Source organism: Lontra canadensis, unplaced genomic scaffold (genome assembly GCF_010015895.1).
Source record: "Lontra canadensis isolate GAN:19392208 unplaced genomic scaffold, GSC_riverotter_1.0 scaffold121, whole genome shotgun sequence".
In the NCBI taxonomy this organism is placed as follows: Eukaryota; Metazoa; Chordata; class Mammalia; order Carnivora; family Mustelidae; genus Lontra; species Lontra canadensis.
Window position 1 is genome coordinate 569,321 of NW_022631115.1, and position 19,864 is coordinate 589,184.

Sequence of the window (19,864 nt, forward strand, 5' to 3'; positions counted from 1 at the left end):
TTATTGGCCATCTGGATGTCTTCTTTGCAGAAATGTCTGTTCATGTCTTCTGCCCATTTCTTGATGGGATTATTTGTTCTTTGGGTGTTGAGTTTGCTAAGTTCTTTATAGATTCTGGACACTAGCCCTTTATCTGATATGTCGTTTGCAAATATCTTCTCCCATTCTGTCAGTTGTCTTTTGGTTTTGTTAACTGTTTCCTTTGTTGTGCAAAAGCTTTTGATCTTGATAAAATCCCAATAGTTCATTTTTGCCCTTGCTTCCCTTGCCTTTGGCGATGTTCCTAGGAAGATGTTGCTGCGGCTGAGGTCGAAGAGGTTGCTGCCTGTGTTCTCCTCAAGGATGTTGATGGATTCCTTTCTCACATTGAGGTCCTTCATCCATTTTGAGTCTATTTTTGTGTGTGGTGTAAGGAAATGGTCCAAACGATTGCTTATTTTTGAGATGTAATTTCTTTGGTTTAATATAATACCATTTGTTGAGAATATAATGTTTTATTTTTAATCATAATGGATTCAACCTGTATTTATCAGAATGACTTTGTCGAGTAGTATAATGAAATATTTTATAAGGTAAACATTTTGTTCCTGAAACTGTGTAAGAGCTATACTCTACTTTAGGAAAAAATCTAAATGTTTCATATTCCTAAGATTATTATTTTTCAAAAGCATACAAGAGTCTCCAACTATAAATGTTTAAAGAAACAGTAACAAAAAGCTGAGAGCCAGCCTGATATCAGTTCAGGTGTGTGCAGGATTAGATGAGGGGTTTAGATGAGATTCTATGAAGGAAAGGAAGCCATTTTTGTATTTCATAATTTGATCTTGTTGTTTTAGAATGCATATTTTCTAAGTAAGAAATTCATTTCTAAAGGTTTTGCTTGTTTTTTTTCCTAGACTTGATATGCTGTGTGCTATCCCATCATCATAACTGCAATTCTTGAAGTTAGAAATTCTGAGTCTGGGATGCTATGCACTTTTATCTATCTTCCTATTGTGGATATGAGAGCAAAAATGAGCAAAAAAGAGCAAAAATAAGCTCTTTTATCTCTCCTAAATACTTTCTCTTCTAGAGAACAAATTTATCTAAATCTATCTTCTGTCTAAAACAGAAGAGAATAAAAGATAGCCAAAACAAATATCCTAAAATCACAAAAGCAATCATTTCTAAATATTATGAGCCATTCATTATTATTCCTGTACTAATATAAGGTAACATTTTATCACTTATGCTATTGGCTTTACTCTCATAAAACCTTAGGTCTTCTGGGTGTTATTTCCAATGTGTCAAATTACTAATGAGAATACTGCATGGAATGTTCATACACCATTTATTAAGTAGTTGGTTTATCTAAGTCATAGTACTTGTAATATGCCATATTCTTGGTTTAATTCTTGTTTGGGCCTAGATATATATATTTTTCCCCACTTTAAGCCCATTATAATCCTAACCAAATCTTTGTTTATAATCTAATCATTCATTCATACCAATATTCACTTATTCATCATGATCTTGATTAAACTCCAGCTACAAGACTTTAACACTAAAATAGATTTCTTCTGTTCAGTGCTTCAGGAAAATCAGCACATTAATGGCTGTAAATGAAAGTTTAGGAGATTTTTTTTTTTTTTAAGATTTTATTTATTCATTTGAGAGAGAGTGACAGAGAGCATGAGCAGGGGAAAGAGGAAGAAGCAGAGGGGGAAGCAGGCTCCCTCTTGATCTGGGAGCCCGATGCGGGGCTAGATCCTGGGACCTGGGATCACGACCTGAGCTAAAGGCAGATGCTTAACCATTTGAGCCACCCAGGTGTCCCAAGTTTAGGAGATTCTTCAAATACTCTCATGCTTTTTATCTGCTGACTCCCACAGTTCTTCACATCCAGGGCTCCCATCCTTGCCAAGTTCTACCAAGGATGTTGGGGTCTGTTGCCTGGTCAATCAAGCACTTGACTTGAGCCTCTTCTGACAGCCCACTCTCTGGCTGTTGGGCACGAATGTTGTGATCTTTGCTTCCTCGTGCTACAGCCACATAATCTCCAAAGGCAAGTGCCTTCTCACGGCCCAGGAACAGCTCATCACTGTAAAAATGATTAAACAAATACAAAAACATGAACCATTCATTATTTTCCCCTTGTTGCCTGCATTCCTAGCTATCCTATCCAAATATTCCCTCTCATCACTTATAGAATAGAAGAGTCAACATCAAGTCTGCGTTGGGCTCTCTGCTCAGTGGGAAGCCTGCTTTCCCGCCCCTGCCCCTGCTTACTTGTGATCTCGCTCTGTCAAATAAATAAATAATTAAAAAAAAATTGAGAGAGAATATAAGAATCAAATGTTCAACCGAATGTGCCACCCAGGGAGCCCTATATTCCATTTTTTAATTATAGCCATTCTAGTGGGTGTGAAGTGGTACCTCTCTTTGTATTTCTCTGATGATTAATAATTTTAAGCATCTTTCCATATGCTACTTGGTCATTTATACACCTTCTTTAGAGAAATGTCTGTTCAAATCCTTTGGTCATTTTTAAATTGGGTTGTCTTTTTATTGAGTTTTAAGAGATTTTTTAAAATGTATTCTCGATACAAGTCCCTTATCAGCTATGACTTTCAAATATTTTCTTCCATTTTGTGGAGCTATCTTTTTACTTTCTTAATGGTATCCTGAGAGGCACAGAACTTTTTTTTTTATTTTTATTTTTTAGATTTTATTTACTTATTTGACAGAGAGAGACATGGTGAGAGAGGAAACACAAGCAGAGAGTGGGAGAGGGAGAAGCAGGCTTCCTGCTGAGCAGGGAGCCCAATGTAGGGCTTGATCCCAGGACCCTGATATCATGACCTGAGCTGAAGGCAGACGCTTAACAACTGAGCCACCCAGGCGCCCCAAACATAAAACTTTTAAGTTTTGATGAATTTACCTATTTCTTCTTTTCTTGCTTGTGCTTTTTGGTGTTATACCTAAAAATGACAGATGCCAAATACAGGTCATGAAGATCTACTTCTGTGCTTCTTTGAGTATTTTATAGTTTTAGCTCTTACATTTAGGTCTTTGATCCATTTTGCATTAATTTTTATGTATGGTGTGAAATAAGGATCCACTTTTATTCCTTTGCCAGAACCATTTATTGAAAAAAAAATTCATACCCTAACTGACCATAGATTGCCATTTACTGTTACTTAATTGTAAAGTCCAACTTTTTCCCCTCTTGTGAAACATTTCTATAAATTTGTTTGCTTTCGACCTAAACAAGAAACATTTCTGAAGCTAACTTAAAGGCTAACCCAATGTGGAGTTAGCCTATACTATGTTCTCCACACCTGTGTGCTATGCCCACCAAGATCACATTTTGTCTTAAAAAGGACAGAAGCAAATTTAGAATCTAAATCTCCTCTAATATACAAAAATATTATTGTAATTGTCTAAAAAATGCTCCTGCTGGGGGTGCCTGAGTGGCTCAGTTGGTTAAGCATCTGCTTTTGGCTCAGGGATTGAGTCCCACATCGGGCTCAGTGGGGAGTTTGCTTTTCCCTCTTCCTTTGCCTCCTGCCTCCCACCCCTGCCCTGGCTCATGCTCACTCTCTCTCTCTCAAATAAATAAATAAATAAAATCATAAAAAAAAAAAAAAATCTCCTGCTGTTCCTGACATTGGTTCAGGTTATTCCAGGTACTGACCTGAAGACTGTGCCAAAAAGGCAGAGGCCAAATACATAGCATTCCGAGAGATGGACCCTGCCCAGCCTTAGAGAAGCCATGCTTTTTTTCATTTGTAAAATGAGGATAATAATGCTAACATCACAGGCTAAATGGAAAGTATTCAGGACTTTACACATTGGTAATTCTTCAGTAAATAGCAGCATGTTGGTGTCTTTTTTTTTTCTTCAAAAATAACCATCTTACCAAGTAATAACTGCTGGGTTGGCACCTGCTAACTTTCTCTTAGCATAATGTATTTTTTGCCGGGGATACCAATTTTTTTCAGTTACGTTTATTTCTTGAATCCATGATCCTCCTTTTTTTAGCATTTTCTGTTCAAAATTCTAAAGGAAAAGAACATGATGTTCTCTGCTTATTATAACAGTTTATATGATCACATCCAAACAGACTGAACAAGCAATGCTTTTAAAATAAATATGTTTAACTGGAGAGAGCTTTATAGCTTTTTATACACATTCTAATAGTACCGCACATAACAGTGTCAATGACAGTGAGGGACGGCAGTTAGGTATCACACAGTGTCAAGGATGCCATCACTAACCTTCATTCTTTTGGGGATGTATTATGAAGAACCTCAACATTTAATAAAGCACTATGTGTCAAATCAAGGATCCTCACATGGAACAGATTTTAAGCTAAAAGTTTTCTCAGAAATCAGACCTATCACCGATGGGTCTATATTAACTCTTTGTTAGAAATATATTCATTTGAAACAACAGTTTCTCCAAATGAAGATTATGTTTCTTACGTGTTTCTTACAGTTTTCAGGTCAACTGACCCCAAATGTTAATTTTAAGAAATACTACACGAAACAATTAAATATTTTAATAAATACAATTTGATGTATTTCCTTCGTATAGTAAGAGATGCCAGATCAGTCCCTGGCAAATGTAATAAAAATGAAAAGTGCATATAAACAAGCCTACTTTCCAGTCGAAGGAAGGTTCCTTTATGAACACGTCCATGGTGTTAAAAAGCAGGTCAGAGTGTGAGCGGAAGGCTCTCAGTGCATGTACCATGACACTGGACATAACACCTGCTTCTTTCATTGGTAACATCAAATTGATAAATTGGCGTGTCAGACGAAAAGGCATCAATTCGGGGACTGGCAGAAACTAAAGAGAAAAAAATATGTACAAGAAGGGGAACATATGAACTAGAAATCACAAAAGAAAAGGTACAAAACATCCTTCCAAAGTTAGTTAGTATTCAGTTAGTGAAAATATGAACTCTTCTTTTCTTGGAATTAGCTACACAGATGTGAATCCACAGTGCCCAAGAGTAATCAACACAATCATCTTTGCAATGCACAAACCTATCTGTGTAGGACCACACAGCCTGCAGACATTTACAAGTACAACTGAAAACATTCAGTATTTAATGTCAGAGGAAAGATTTGTATTGTATCACATCTTGTGGAAGACATTTACATTAAGGGGCTTCATAAAACCTTCTTACAGTCTTTCCATTTTATAGGAACACATGTTATTCTTGGCTTTGATTATATAATTCATCACCTAACCTTCTGTAACCTGTTTGAACAAGGTCAAAACAAAGTTGAGATTATCCCTTATTCTGCAAGAATGTCAAATTTTATGACCATGACAAACCAAGCTAATTGATATGTCATTTCTTCCTTAAAAACCATGCAGAAGGTCCTATGACTATGGTTCTAAATCAGCCAAGAACAACAAAGGCAAGGTTAGCATACCTGAGTAGCTGATCCAAATGCATGTCCAAAGTCGATTCCGATCATTCCACCTGTCTCCATGCTTATCATGAAATTGTTCAGATGTCTGTCTCCAATGCCCAGAATCCAGTGGCTAATACAAATAAGAGCATGAGAACTGGCAAAGTGGGAGCGAAGTGCCAGGAAGGCCTCGGGGCCTGTGCTCATCTTCAGAAAGGCCCGCCTGGGGGAGGGAGACAAGACCTCTGTAGTCTCTGTTACACCATCAACTGGTTTGTACAGTCAGAAGGATACTTACTTTAAGAGATCAGCTGGCACTTTACTTTCTCTCCTTCTAAAAGATGTGACTGTTTCAGAACGACTAGCTGCCCTACGATTTAATAGAAAATGTCTAATTAGAACAAATTTCTATGACTTGAGATTTAAAATTTAAAATTATTTATATTGAAGCTCAAGTATCAAATAACTAGGTTTTGATGATCTGAGGCAAAACTTTTTTTTTTTTAAGATTTTATTTATTGGGGCACCTGGGTGGCTCAGTGGGTTAAGCCTCTGCCTTCGTCTCAGGTCATGATCCCAGGGTCCTGGGATCGAGGCCCGCTTCGGGCTTTCTGCTCAGTAGGGAGCCTGCTTCCTCCTCTCTCTCTGTCTGCCGCTCTGCCTATTTGTGATCTCTGTGATCTCTCTATCAAATAAATAAATAAAATCTTTAAAAAAAAAAGATTTTATTTATTTATTTGAGAGAGAAAGAGAGCATGAGAGAGAGAGAGAGAACATGAGCAGGGCAGGAGGGGTAAAGGGAGAGGGAAAAGCAGACTTCCTGCTGAGAAGGGAGCCTGATGTGGGGCTCGATCCCAGGACCCTGAGATCATGACCGAGCCAAAGGAAGATGCCTAACTGACTGAGCCACCCAGGCGCCCAAGGCAAAACTTCCTAAGAAACAAAAGTAACATGCAACTTTGAGAAGAAATAACTAGTTAGTAAAATGGAAAATCCAAAACAAAACTTACTTAAACATTGCCATGTAAGCACCAACATCGTATTTCCCAGACATCTTTGCCAGCCAGTCTCTATATTCACATGGTGGTGCTTTGGGATCACTGACAAGCAGGAAAAAGGGAATCAGCCGTAGGAAGATATTTAGCATTATAGTGATTTCAGTGGCAAAGATCACCAAGAATTCATTGAAAAATAATGAACCAGGGAAAGAACTATGACTTTTAATCATATTCAATATTAACACTGAACCCATGCTACTCTGGATGTAGAATCTCAACATATCATTATTCATTCTTAGTTACTCCTAAAGAAACCAAAGCTACTTTCTATGCAAAAGTTCAGGCACAAAATGATCAGATACAATCAATTTCTACTTCATACAGAGAGGAACAAGATGAACTAACCCTAAGTGTTTAGGATCCAGTCATATGGTTCTAAAAATCAGGTAGTGGAAAAGAACTGTAACAACTTACTTAGAATAAGCAAGAAGTGATAGATGATATTACCACTACAAACTAAAAGACCACAAATTATGTGTTGAAGATGGGTGAAGTCTGTTTGGATTGCCACACTTTTTCTTCACCACTTCAAGTATGCAGATACATACAAAATCCATACTAAATACAGTAAGATATTTTCTTAAATGACAATGGCTTTGAATTGAACTTAGAAAGCTTTTAGTAATACTTCACAAGCAAAAGCATACTGGGCTATTGGAAATGTGTTTGTTGTTTGTAGTTTGGCCACTTTGGGGTTTGTCAAAAGCCTTAACAAGTTTTCCTAAAAAAGAAATCTAAAGATAGAACTATTTTATGTGTTAATAGTTCAATCACTTAGAGTGAATCTTTTTTGAGTTGCTACTAAGTTAATTCCACAATACAGCTTTCCATTTCAGTCTAAATTCTCTCCAACTTTGATTTGGGACAAAAATATTTAGGTTGGAAAACTGCAACACACAAATTAAGAAAAAAGTAGCAATGATTTTACTAATAGGGGCTGGAAGTGCCTTGTTTTAAAAACATAGTGGGAAGTAATTTATAAACTTCTGTATTTGAAAAGCACTTTAAACTCCATTGATACCTATGTTTAACTTACGTATTTTAAACTATCTCATCTTAGAAATGGAGGCAAGGGAACATTTTTTTCAAGATTCCTTCTGTAAGTCAGAACCACTAAAAGTTAGCACTGGCATGAGATCTGGACTTCCTGACTCTAGAAAGTACTGTCCATCAGTTTCCCTATCTTCCAGGGAATGCAGAAACAACTGTATGCAAAGGACTCATATTAAAAATTCAACTCAGCCTTATTTAGCAGGAGCATGAGTTTGATAAGAAAATGCTTAATTTTACAGAAATCATTTTTGACTGGTGAGAATTTTGCTCCCATGTAAGTACTTTCAGGACAGAATAGAGTACAATGAAGAGAAATAGGCCTTGAAGCTATTTATCACCATTTCCTCTTCCTTCATCTGATAATAGTTAGTCATCAAAATTTGTCAACTCCTCTTCAAAATGTCTTTCAATGTTGTCCTTATTTTTCTTCACAGAAACAAAAAACAAAAAAAAACCCCTTTCTGATTAAAAATATATGTTCATTGTTGAAAACTTGGAAAATATAAAAGGATAAAGAAAAATAAAAAGCACCAATATCATGACCTAGAATTAATCACTAATAATCCTAGCTATCCCATTTATATATGCTGGGCAGCCTAGGACAAGTTACATAACCTCTCTGGGCCTTAACTTCCTCATTTGTACAGAGGTGTTAATAATAACTTGTAGGTTTTTGTAAGAAAGAAATGACTTCATACAGATTAAGAGCTGAGAATACTGCCTAGCATACAGAAAATGTTTAATCAAATGTTAGCTGCTAATCTTACTATTTATTTTGTTTCCGTCAAGATTTTTTGTTGTTGTTGTTGTTGTTGCAGAGCTAATACTTTTTTTTTTCATTGTGGTAAAATTTATGCAGCTACTGTTTGGAACCCTCTACTTCATTTAGTTTATAAACCCAGCCAGAAGTAGAGAAAACAACTAGCCAGGGTGTGGCTCAGAGCCCCAAATTAGAAGGGGACTAGAAATGTCACTAGAAACACAAGGTAGAGGAAACTTAATATAAACTTAACATTACTTAGGGAGATTAGGACTGGGGAATAACCAGGTTGCAGGACGTGTCTGCACAGAGATGAAGGAGTATTTAGGCTCCACATCACCTTGTATAAGCTGCTTTCTCCTCTCGTGACATGTTACTCAAAAGAAAGTCTTTCAAGGTGGAAGTATTTTCAATCCATTCAATTAGTCCTAATCTGAAAAAGAGAATAAATAGTTTATGAAAACAAACCCAAACTGTTTTTCCTCACTAAAAAAAAGTTCTGTAGAATCAAAGCAGAACAGATTTCTTCATGTCAGTTCATTTACCTTCTCCACATTAAATCTGAAAATCATAGATTTATAAGTGTTTATTAGTTCTGTTTAGCCCAGTCTTTGTGAAAGCTTAAATACCAAATTGTCAAGTGACCTCCAATCCCACCTCTGTAACCTTAAACAAGGATTTGGCTCAGTGCTAGAATTTCCATTCACATAAGTCTGTTCTAGAATGACTGTGTACATTGGTCCTACCTGGAGGTCATGGGTATGACATGGTAGGTCTTCAACTGCATGTTTCTCTGGCTACAGGCAGCATCCTGAGAAAGGAGGACATTCATGACTTCAAAGAGTTGTTCAATCCGCTGGTCCTGCCGCAGGTCTTCACCCCCCTTGACAAGGAATGGGTATTCTTTCTCATCATGGCCTCGGATGATGATGCGCTTTGGTTTTCTGATAGAGGCCATGACTTTTACCTTTAAAAATTAAAATATTTTAGATGCAGTGTAAGAATCTGACAGAACAGCTGATCACATCATTATCAAGAGAGGAAAGTAAGGCTGGTTGGCACACATTCCTCAAAGAGATACCTCTCTTTGAGGACTGAGTGAAGTGACAGAAAAATAATAGAGAACCTAGTGCCCGCAAAGTATTTGTTACCTGTTTATGCCCTACTGCTGTGCCTCTAGAAACTGCATGTCCCTTATTACAAATGATTGCTTATAAATGTGGATATCCTTAGTAATGAGCAACATACAAACTTCCTAAAATCACTTAATTTAATTCTACATATGTTTTAAGATAGATACACACACAAAGTCTACTCTGAATTTGTACACTGAAACACTGAAGCATTATATTAAGAGATTCAATATGTAATAGGATCAGCATACGCTGTGCATTTGAGATCACGATGGGTAATTGTCTTTTCTTTAATAAAGACAAATATGTCAATCTTATATCTGAAGAACTCAACACTCACAATCTTTACAGAAATCAGGTGTGACTGATGAGAAATTTTGCTCCTATGTAAATACTTTCAGGACAGAATATAGTACAATGAAGAGAAACAGGCTTTCAAGCTATTTATGACTATTTCCTCTTCCTTCATCCAACAGTTACTCACCAATACTTGTTAAACACTGGCAACAGTCACAAACACTGGCACCTACCCGCTCATCAAACCCAGAGATTCGTGCATGGTATTCTGGCATTGGCTTTCCTTTGCCATCATATTGACCTAAGACAAACGACAGAAGCCTTACTTAGATATAGCTTGTTACAGAAAATTATATTTTTAACACATACCAATTGATCTAATAATAATTTAAAAAAAAGTTATATGATAAAATGTTTTACTTAAAGTTTTCATTTAAAAAAAACTTGACTTTTAAAAAAAGATTTATTTATTTTAAAGAGAGAGAGAGAAGGAGTACATGTGTTGGGGGTGTGGGGTGGTGGGGAAGGGCAGAGAGAATCTCAAGCAGAATCCCTGCTAAGTTGTCACCTGATGGTGGCTCGATCTCATACCCTTGAGATCATGACCTGAGCCAAAAGCAAGAGTTAGATGCTTAACCAACTGAGCCACCCAAGCGTCCCTCCAAATTTGAGGTTTTTTTTTTTTTTAATAATGCTATTATTTCTCAATTTGACTAATGAAAGTTAGCTTCTGATTCTAATGGAGTAGACAAATTACAAACAGGAAAAATAATGCATTAAGCTAGAACACTTTATTTCAAGGAGAATCAAGCTACATATGAGGAGGCTTACATTTTCAGCTTTTCTTTATGCAATGCAGAGCTGTTAATAATAACAAAGTCTCCAATTTGTTTTATATCCACTAGATGAGAATATGAATAACCATAAAAAAACATTTCTTTGGCAAATTCCAGGGTGAAGAACATGGAATATGTAAAGATTGTCTTTGAAAAATCACATCAGACCAACTTGCTGTGTGTCCCTATCCTCAATGTCACCATTATTTGTCCTGAAGGTAAGTAATTTATCATTATCTTGTCATTTTATTTTTTTTAATATTTTTTTATTGTTTAATAAACATATAATGTATTATTAGCCCCAGGGGTACAGGTCTGTGAATCGCCAAGTTTACACACTTCACAGCACTCACCATAGCACATACCTTCCCCAATGTCCATAACCCTACCACCCTCACCCTACCCCCCAGCCCCCAGCCCCCCTCAGTTTGTTTTCTGACATTAAGAGTCTCTTATGGTTTGTCTCCCTCCTGATCCCATCTTGTTTCATTTATTCTTTTCCTACCCCCCAAACCCCCCATGTTGCATCTCCACTTCCTCATATCAGGGAGATCATATGATAGCTGTCTTTCTCCGATTGACTTATTTTGCTAAGCATGATACCCTCTAGTTCCATCCACGTTGTCGCAAATATCTTGTCATTTTAAACGGGACCAACCTATACATCCAAGGAAGTGATTTGCACTTACACCTGTATTACATTTCTTGAAGAAAAGTTATTTAGGAGCAAAGCATGGGTATATTCAGAGGAAATTACAGTTACATTATTATTAAATGGAAGTCTGAATACTTGTATAATCAAGAAAATAAGAAAACTACAGTCTTATTAGACATTTAGTTCAGTGTACTAATTCACAGTAATTATAGATTCTCCTAATGACAAAAAGGTATGGTGAAATTTTAAATTCTTTAAAAATAAAAAAAAGGTAACTGTCAAGAACCTAATATTCCTAGTTTTAGAAATCAAGAATCCTTGTTATGCCACTATTCTCCTTAAAGTCCAATTTGTCACCCCAAGGGTAAACTCACCAGGAATCTCCAGCTCATTTCTCAAAAATTCTATTTTGAAGTCACTCATCCAGGGAGAGCATTCTTTCAGATTCCCAGGTGGCTTTGAGTCTCTGCCCATTTTATGAAACAGTGAGTCAGTAATGTCAGTAAAGTCACGGAGTTTCATTCCAGGTAACTTAGAACCTCCTTTCCCAAAGTGTTTATCAAATTCTTTTCCAAAATCCTGAAATTAATAATAATTTACATTAAATATTAGTGTTTAGTTTTATAATTTGGGAAGGGCTCTAGATTTATACTTTTGCTTTCCTTGAATGTTTTTTGTGTTCCTCTAAAAAGACAGGAAGGATACAGTTAGTAATGACTTATCAAAAATTCTAATCATAAGTTCTAATAAGGGCTTAAAAACCTTTTAACCTCTTTGTGTCCATTGTCTAGTTACTGATCTACATTATTATGACAGCAGGAGTAATTAGGAATGAGGTACTAAGTAAAGGGAGTAATTCAATAAAAATGAAAAGCCTGTGATTCTTCATCAGAGCTAAAGAGCAAAATATAAAAATGCTACTTTCCTTAATAAAGGTCTTTCAAGCCATTATTTTGGATCACAAGCCAGTGTAAACATTATTTAGATAATTTACATTTCTTTTATTATAATTTTTTTTTTAATTTATATTTTGGTTAGTAAACATACAAGCAATATTAGTTTCAGGAGTAGAATTCAGTGATTCCTCACATACATACAACACCCAGTGCTCATCACAAGTGCGCTCCTTAATATCCATCACCCATCTAGCCCATCCCCCACCCACCACCCTCCATCAACCTTCAGTTTGTTCTCTATCTTTAGGAGTCTCCTTGTGGCTTCTCACTCTTCTTCTTTTTCTTTTCCCCTTACTCATATGTTCATCTGTTTTCTTTTTTAAATTTCACATATGAGTGAGATCAAATGGTATTTGTCTTTCTCTGACTGACTTAACTCACTTAGTATAATATACTCTAGCTCCATCCATGTCACTGAAAATGGCAAGATTTCATTTTTTTGATGGCTGAGTAATATTCCATTGAAAAAAATATATATATATACGCCGTATCTTCTTTATCCATTCATCGGTTGATGCACATTTGGGTTCTCTCCCTAGTTTGGCTATTATCGATAATGCTGCTATAAACATTGGGGTGCATGTACCCCTTCAAATCTGTATTTTTATAGATAATTTATATTTCTTAAAGTAATTATTAGACGTCCCTTATCTTAGAACATAACAAATATCTGTACTAGTCTCTACTCAAATATTTATTTAAATTATAATCCTGATATCAAAACAAAAATAAACCCAAAAAACAAAACTTAAAGAGAATCACTAATAATGACTTAATAATAGTCCTCAAACATTTACCCAATTATCTTTCATTTTACAAGTTTTTTTTTTTACCAAATTTAAAACTTACCCCAAAACATAAATCTGGTTAAATGAAATATATCTCCTATTTTAAGATAATCCATTATAGGAAAATTGACATATATAAAACAAATTTATTCTTTAATCTGTAGATGGACTGAAAGTATAGAAACAATCTCCAGTTCTTAAAATACATGAAAAGATTAGCTATTTCCCAAACATAATCAGCACCAACAACATATGTGAATGGCATAATGCCCTCTCTGAAGTGAAATCTGAGGCAATTCTGTTTGGGTAGATTATTATTTTAATTAATTAATTAATGCAAATTATGCACTGATTTGGTATGAAGCAGAGAGTTCTAGATTGATTTTCCAAGGTACTCGAATTAACCTCAAAACAAGTATTGTGGGCACCTGGGTGTCTCAATGGGTTAAGAGGCTACCTTTGGCTCAGGTCATGATCCCAGGATCCTGGGATCAAGTCCCGCATCGGGGTCCCTGCTCAGCAGAGAGCCTGCTTCTCCCTCTCTCTCTGCCTACTTGTGTTCTCTCTCTCTCTGTCAAATAAATAAATAAAAATCTTAAAAAACAAAAACAAACAAGTATTGTGCCTGGCGGGAATGATAGGGCCACTCTGATACCCTCCCTCCGTAGAGTTGGATGCAGCTGTGCTCAGCAGCATCTGGGAAGAACAGTGGTCTATCCTAAGAGATTTCTAGGGTAGAGCATTATGGTACCCAGCATGCAGGAAAAGAAATGGCCATGAATTCGAAGAGATAACATGCAGTCTTCACCGAGGACTGCACAGTAATATTCTACATGGACTGATGAACAGGGCCACTGCAGATATTCTCACACTAGCTGAGGAGAGGGAGAGCAAACTAGGATGAAATACCCTGCCCTCTGTCTGGGGCCGGGGTCAGAGCATCTTGAGAGGAGGGCAAATAGAGGAAGGCTGCAGAAGAACAGTACTGCTGAAATGAAGCTTTCTCACAGGTGATGGACTGGTTTCACTATACTAGGGGACTTGCTATCAGTTGCCATTCTGCTATTCTCTCCATTTGATACAGGGCAAGTCTCTTGTTTTTCAGAACTAGTTTCTTTGTTTAGAACAAGGTATGGCAAAATATGGCCTGCAAGTCAAAGCCCACTGCCTGTTTTTAATAAATAAAATTTTACTGGAATCCTGCCAACCATGCCTGTTCATTTACATACTGTCTAGGGCTGCTTTCGCACTAGGATGACAGATTTGAGTACTTGTAACATGAGACTGGTATGGCCTGAAAACTGAAAATCTGGACCTTTACAGAAAACACATGTAGACCACTGGTTTAAGAAAAAACAAACACAAAGATGTTTTCAAATCTAGTGTTCTACAATTTTATAAAATATAGGAATGCTAGTACACTGATTTTAAGGATATTTACAGTACGTAATTTCCTTCTGAGGCTCTTGTATATTCAATAGTGTGAGATAGATTTGATATGATGTACAGCCCAATATTATGTCACAACATGAAGTACAGAAAGTTATGGTTTTATCTTTACTTTTAGGATATATCACTGTTCACATTTAGGCAACAGTCCTGTATGTTCCCACATTCATACTACATTAAAACTACCCTAAGTAGGAATGTACCTAAAGTACCCACCAAAATCTAACTCTCCTTATCAAAACTATACCAATTATTCATTTAATTCAAGATGCTAGTTTCACATCAGGCAGCATTCTAGGAGATGGAGAGAAAACATGAGCAAGACAAAATCCCTGTCCACAAGTCTAATTAATTCATAAGTGAAAGGAAGAGTTAAAGAGAAATATCATTTTCCACTCCTAAGGATCTCCCCAGAAGAACCTATACACACATAGTCACAGCAGCAGCATTCATAACAGCTAAGACATGGAAACACTCCAAATGTCCATCCACTAACAAAAGGATAAACAAAATGTGGCATGTTCTTACAGTAGAATAATATACAGTAATTAAAAGGAATGTCCAGAAGAGGCAAATCTACAGAAACAGGAAGTACTTTAGTGGTTGCTTAGCATGACAGGAGGTGGGGGATTGGGAGTAACTGCTAACAGGTATGTACTTTTAGGGGTGATAAAAATGTTCTAGGGGTGCCCAGGTGGCTCAGTTGGTTAAGCAGCTGATTTCAGCTCAGGTCACGATCTCCGGGTTCTGGGATCAAGCCCCACATCAGGCTCCCTGCTCAGCAGGGATTCTGCTTCTCTCTCTGCCTTCAGCCCCGCACCCCCAGCTCATGCTTGTTCTCACTCTCTCTCAAATAAATAAAATCTCAAAAATGGGGCATCTGGGTGCCTCAGTTGGCTAAGCATCTGCCTTTGGCTCGGGTCATGATCCTGGGGCCCTAAGATCAAGCCCTGCACTGGGCTCTCTGCTCAGTAGGGAGCCTGTTTCTCCTCCCTCTGCCTGTCCCTGCCCATCGCTTGTGCTCACTCTTTCTCTAGTGCTCTCACTCTCTCTCTTTCAAATAAATAAATAAATAAATAAAATTTTACCAAAAAACTTTTTAAAAAAGGATAATGTTCTAAAACTGATGTGTAATACTTACATAACTCTGTAAATATAATAAAAACTATAGCATTGTATACTTCAAATAGATTATAGGGTATGTGAATTATATCTTAATAAAACAGTTATTTACAAAAAAACCCAGAAGAGACAAAGATCCTCCTTTGTACTGGAGACTGTGAAACTTGAGAACTCTGGCAATATGAATACCAGGATTTCTCTTTATGCTCTTATATTTCTTGAAGTTTACTGAACAAAGTTAATTTGACAAAAATTAGAAAAATCAGTGATTAATGCTAATAGAGGTGTATATAAGGTATGTTACACAACAGAGAAAGAGTACCTAGTTCTTATTGGGGAAGGAGGTTCAGGGAAGGCTCTGTAGTAGAAATAATGCATAAGCCAAGTCTCTAAGGGTGAGTTCTCCAGATGGAAAGAGAGAAGGTAAACCCATTTAAAGGGAGCAACAAGCACAATGCATGGTGCTGTGAAATCTGGACATCTCAAGGTTCATTTTTATCTCCACTGGCTCCAAGGGGTTTCCTTATTCCCTCCAAACTGAGGCATGTTCTCTTCCTTTCAACTCTAGAACAACTTTAGAAACAGATTTCATGTATCATATTTGTTCTCAAGCCACAGTTTTTACATACTGCATTTGTCAAACAACCCTCTGAATACAGGAACTGGGTCTGTCTTCTCTTTGTATGTCCTGTAGCACCTAGAAGTATGCATTGGACAGAGGGAAGGGCTCAAAATGGTCATCAACTTTTACCCAATAAAAGTATTTTCTTTTTTTTTTTTAAGATTTTATTTATTTACTTGACAGAGATCACAAGTAGGCAGAGAGGCAGGCAGAGAGAGAGGGGTGGAGGCAGGCTCCCTGTTGAGCAGAGAGCCCGATGTGGGGCTCAATCCCAGGACTCTGGGATCATGACCTGAGCCGAAGGCAGAGGCTTTAACCCACTGAGCCACCCAGCGCCTCTTCAAGTGTTTTCTTAATCCAACATTCAAATAATTAGGAGAATTAAGAATATTAAACTACAGTATTAAGGAGGGCACTTGGGATGGGCACTTGGTGTTGTATGTAAGCAAACCACTGAATTCTACCCCAGAAACCAATACTGCACTATATGTTAACTAATAAAATTTAAGTTAAAAAGTTAACAAATATATTAAACCACATGTAACCTTCAAATCTAAAAATCTGAGCATGAAGAACAGAATGCAATAAAAGCCCCAGGGTTTTATCTATTGCCCCACCTGCCACTATCTGACCTAAATATGTGCATCACTATCTCACCAAAAGCATTAGATCTGAAGATAAGTTTACAACTTTAACATTTTAAAACCAGGATTATTAACAAACCATCAAATATAAATATTGATCTTCACAATGATTACATTATTATAAAGTCAGGCTGCCACCAATCCCTACCTGAATAAACCGCTTTCTGAAAGCCCCAAGGCCTGGAGCCCTTGGGTTTCCCAAGGCTGCATACATTCTTTCATACATCTTTTCAATGTTTTTTTTATTAACAGGGGTTTTTGCCAGTTCGACTTTGATATCATCAGTCCAATCCTGGGAAGAAAAAAAAAAAAAAAGAACAACCAAGTTGACTGCAAGGAGGTTTTATCCAAATTCTATGTTTCATGAACTAGAAGCTATTACATTACCTTAAAGAGCATTTCAGGATTAGAGAGCTGTTCTAGGGCACTAATAAAATCTTGAATCACTCCTCCTTGATCCAACTTAATTTTAATCCTATAAAACAATTACCAAGGCCCACAGTTTATTTACATATAATTATTTATATTCATATATAAAATTATATTATTACCAACTAATAGTCTAGGGAAAGAACAATTTTAAAATTTTGTTCAATATTAGATGAAGTACAAAGCATACAGTCTATCAAGAGTTGAGCTTCTTAGATAAAGGGAAAGCAAATCTCTTTGCAAATGTTGTTGACATTTTAATGTACACAATTTGATACATACAGTTTCTGAAGTTATGTTATGAAGGAAAAGGCCACTTTCTCAACATGCTTTCAAACCTTTCTCTTTTTTTGTTTTAAGATTTATTTATTTGGGAGAAAGAGCACATGCATAAAGTGGAAAAGGGGCAGAGGGAAAGAGAGAATCTCCCACAGATTCCCAACTGAGCAAGGAGCCTGACTCTGGGGTCTCGATCCCACGACCCTCAGATCATGACCTGAGCTGAAATCAAGAGTTGGACGCTCAACCAACTGAGCCACCCAGACACCCTTCTTTTTTCTTTAAAAAAAAAAAAGATTAATCATGTTGCAGTTGACTATGTTGAGAGACCCAGGGGTGGGCTGGGCACCATCGGTGGCAGATGGATTTACAGCAGCCAACCCATCCAAAAACCATGACAAAAGTGATGTCTTACTCTTATCCTCCCAGAAACACTCTAATAAGACAAATGAGCTCATGACAAAAAAAAAAAAAAAACAACAAAAACCAACACAGAGAATGCCCAAAACACCATGTATTTACCAAGTATTCTTGCAAAACTAATAACGTCATTGCTAGTTATATCTGCACTTATAAATCAAATGAAAAAATGAAAAGGATGGCACTTCAGGCAGCCTACTTAGTAAGAGGGGCTTCCCAGGTATTTTGAATTAAAGAACAATTTCAGGAACTGATTTCAAAAAGCATCTTATCTGTCTGCCTCAATCAACTGATTACTGTCAACTCTTATTATTATAAGGACAGAATTTTCATGAGTAACATTCTAAGATGAAAAGTATTTTATAAAAGGAAAGAAATCCAGGGGCACATGACTGGCTTAGTCAGTAGAGCATGCAACTCTTGATCTCCAGGTTATAAGTTGGAGTCCCACGCTGGGCATAAAGTTAACTTTAAAAAAGAAAAAAAAAAGAAAAAAAAAAAAAAAAAGGAGGGCACCTGGGTGGCTCAGTGGATTAAGCATCTGCCTTCAGCTTAAGCAGTGACTGGACTGAGTCCCATATTAGGCTCCCAGGTCAGGGGGGGGTCTGCTTCTCCCTCTGACCCTCCCCCCACTCATGCTTTTTCTCTCTCACTCTCTCTCTCAAATAAATAAAATCTTAAAAAAAAAAAAAAAAGGAAAAAGCTCTGTGATAAATAACATACCTGGGGTAGATATATTCAACAGAGATGTCTAAGATTTTCTATTTTTTAATGACAGCTCTAATTAATTTGAAGACAAATACAAGCTTCCATGTGTTTTATTTATCTTTTTCTTAAGTTAGCTCTATGCCCAACATGGGGCTTGACCTCAGGACCCCAAGACCAGGAGTCATGTGCTCCACTGACTGAGCCCCCATATATTTGCTTTTATCATACACTTTAAAACCTATAGTATTTGATCAACCCACCTTGCCACAAACTCCTTATTCTTATGACCAGTAGAAGTATCTTTGAAGGAATAGCTTTCACTACTTATTATAAAGGGGTAGGCAATTGCCTGTGGATAGTTATTAGCAATCTCTTCCACAGTATGCTGGACAGCAACAGCTTCCTCTTTGTCCAGTAAGGCCACCATATGGCTGATCCAGCCAATGAACTGCCAGCAAGGAATGGAAGAAATCTAAAACACAGAGAACTGTAACTTAATAATGAAAACAACTTTTAGCTCTTTTGTTATGAAAGTATTGTGTGCCCAATATAAAATATATCTATAATCAGAAGCATACAGAAGTAAGTCTAAAATAAAACATCTTCTCTCCCTCAGCCTTCTTAGTTCTTATTCCACTGAAGCACCATTCCATTCTTCTAGATATTTTGCATGTATGTACACAAATACCCGTTCTTTGCAAGAATGGAATCAGACTAGATATACTGTTGCTGGTTTTTCTTAGGTGAATGGATAGATGTACCTCATTCTTTTTAACAGCTGGATAGTATTCCGTTTTGTTTAATTACTGCTGTATAATGAATTTTTAGGGTATTTTCCAAGTTTTGCTATTACAGATAATGCTACAATGAACATTCCTACATGTTTATCTCTTTATATTTGTGCTATGTGTGCCCACAGGATAAATTTCTAGAAGTATAATTACTGTGTGAACACTAACAATTGTAAAAAAAAAAATTGCTAGATTTCCCTCTGAAAGGATTTTTCAAATTTTCATTTTTAAAAGCATAATGGAAACTCATATAATTCAATACAAAAAAAATCTGATTAAAAATAGGCAGAAGACCTGAGTAAACATTTTTCCAAAGAAACATACAGATGGCCGACAGACACATGAAAAGATGCTCATCATCACTCATCATCAGGGAAATGCAAATCAAAATCCCATGAAATATCACGCCTACCAGAATAGCTGGTATCCAAAAACAAGAAACAAGTGTTGGTGAGG

The 19,864-nt window shown here is 36.6% G+C and overlaps 1 protein-coding gene across 6 annotated transcripts in view; it reads right to left on the bottom strand.

Moving 5' to 3' along the window:
* Positions 1-1,722: 1,722 nt before the first annotated feature.
* PRKDC (protein kinase, DNA-activated, catalytic subunit) overlaps positions 1,723-19,864 on the bottom strand; it is a 229,284-nt gene continuing 211,142 nt past the window's right edge. For 3 of the 6 annotated variants that reach the window (XM_032841195.1, XM_032841198.1, XM_032841197.1), the window contains 13 exons: positions 18,878-19,089; positions 17,169-17,256; positions 16,930-17,073; positions 11,575-11,779; positions 9,943-10,010; positions 9,026-9,246; positions 8,620-8,712; positions 6,419-6,508; positions 5,707-5,778; positions 5,430-5,631; positions 4,645-4,833; positions 3,902-4,041; positions 1,876-2,080 (listed from right to left, as the gene is read on the bottom strand). In XM_032841195.1, coding sequence (XP_032697086.1) covers positions 1,876-2,080; positions 3,902-4,041; positions 4,645-4,833; positions 5,430-5,631; positions 5,707-5,778; positions 6,419-6,508; positions 8,620-8,712; positions 9,026-9,246; positions 9,943-10,010; positions 11,575-11,779; positions 16,930-17,073; positions 17,169-17,256; positions 18,878-19,089 — 1,929 coding nt within the window. Of the gene's footprint in view, positions 2,081-2,920; positions 2,961-3,901; positions 4,042-4,644; positions 4,834-5,429; positions 5,632-5,706; positions 5,779-6,418; positions 6,509-8,619; positions 8,713-9,025; positions 9,247-9,942; positions 10,011-11,574; positions 11,780-16,929; positions 17,074-17,168; positions 17,257-18,877; positions 19,090-19,864 lie in introns of those variants that run through there. The other 3 variants (XM_032841196.1, XM_032841194.1, XM_032841200.1) reach the window with 3 other exon arrangements.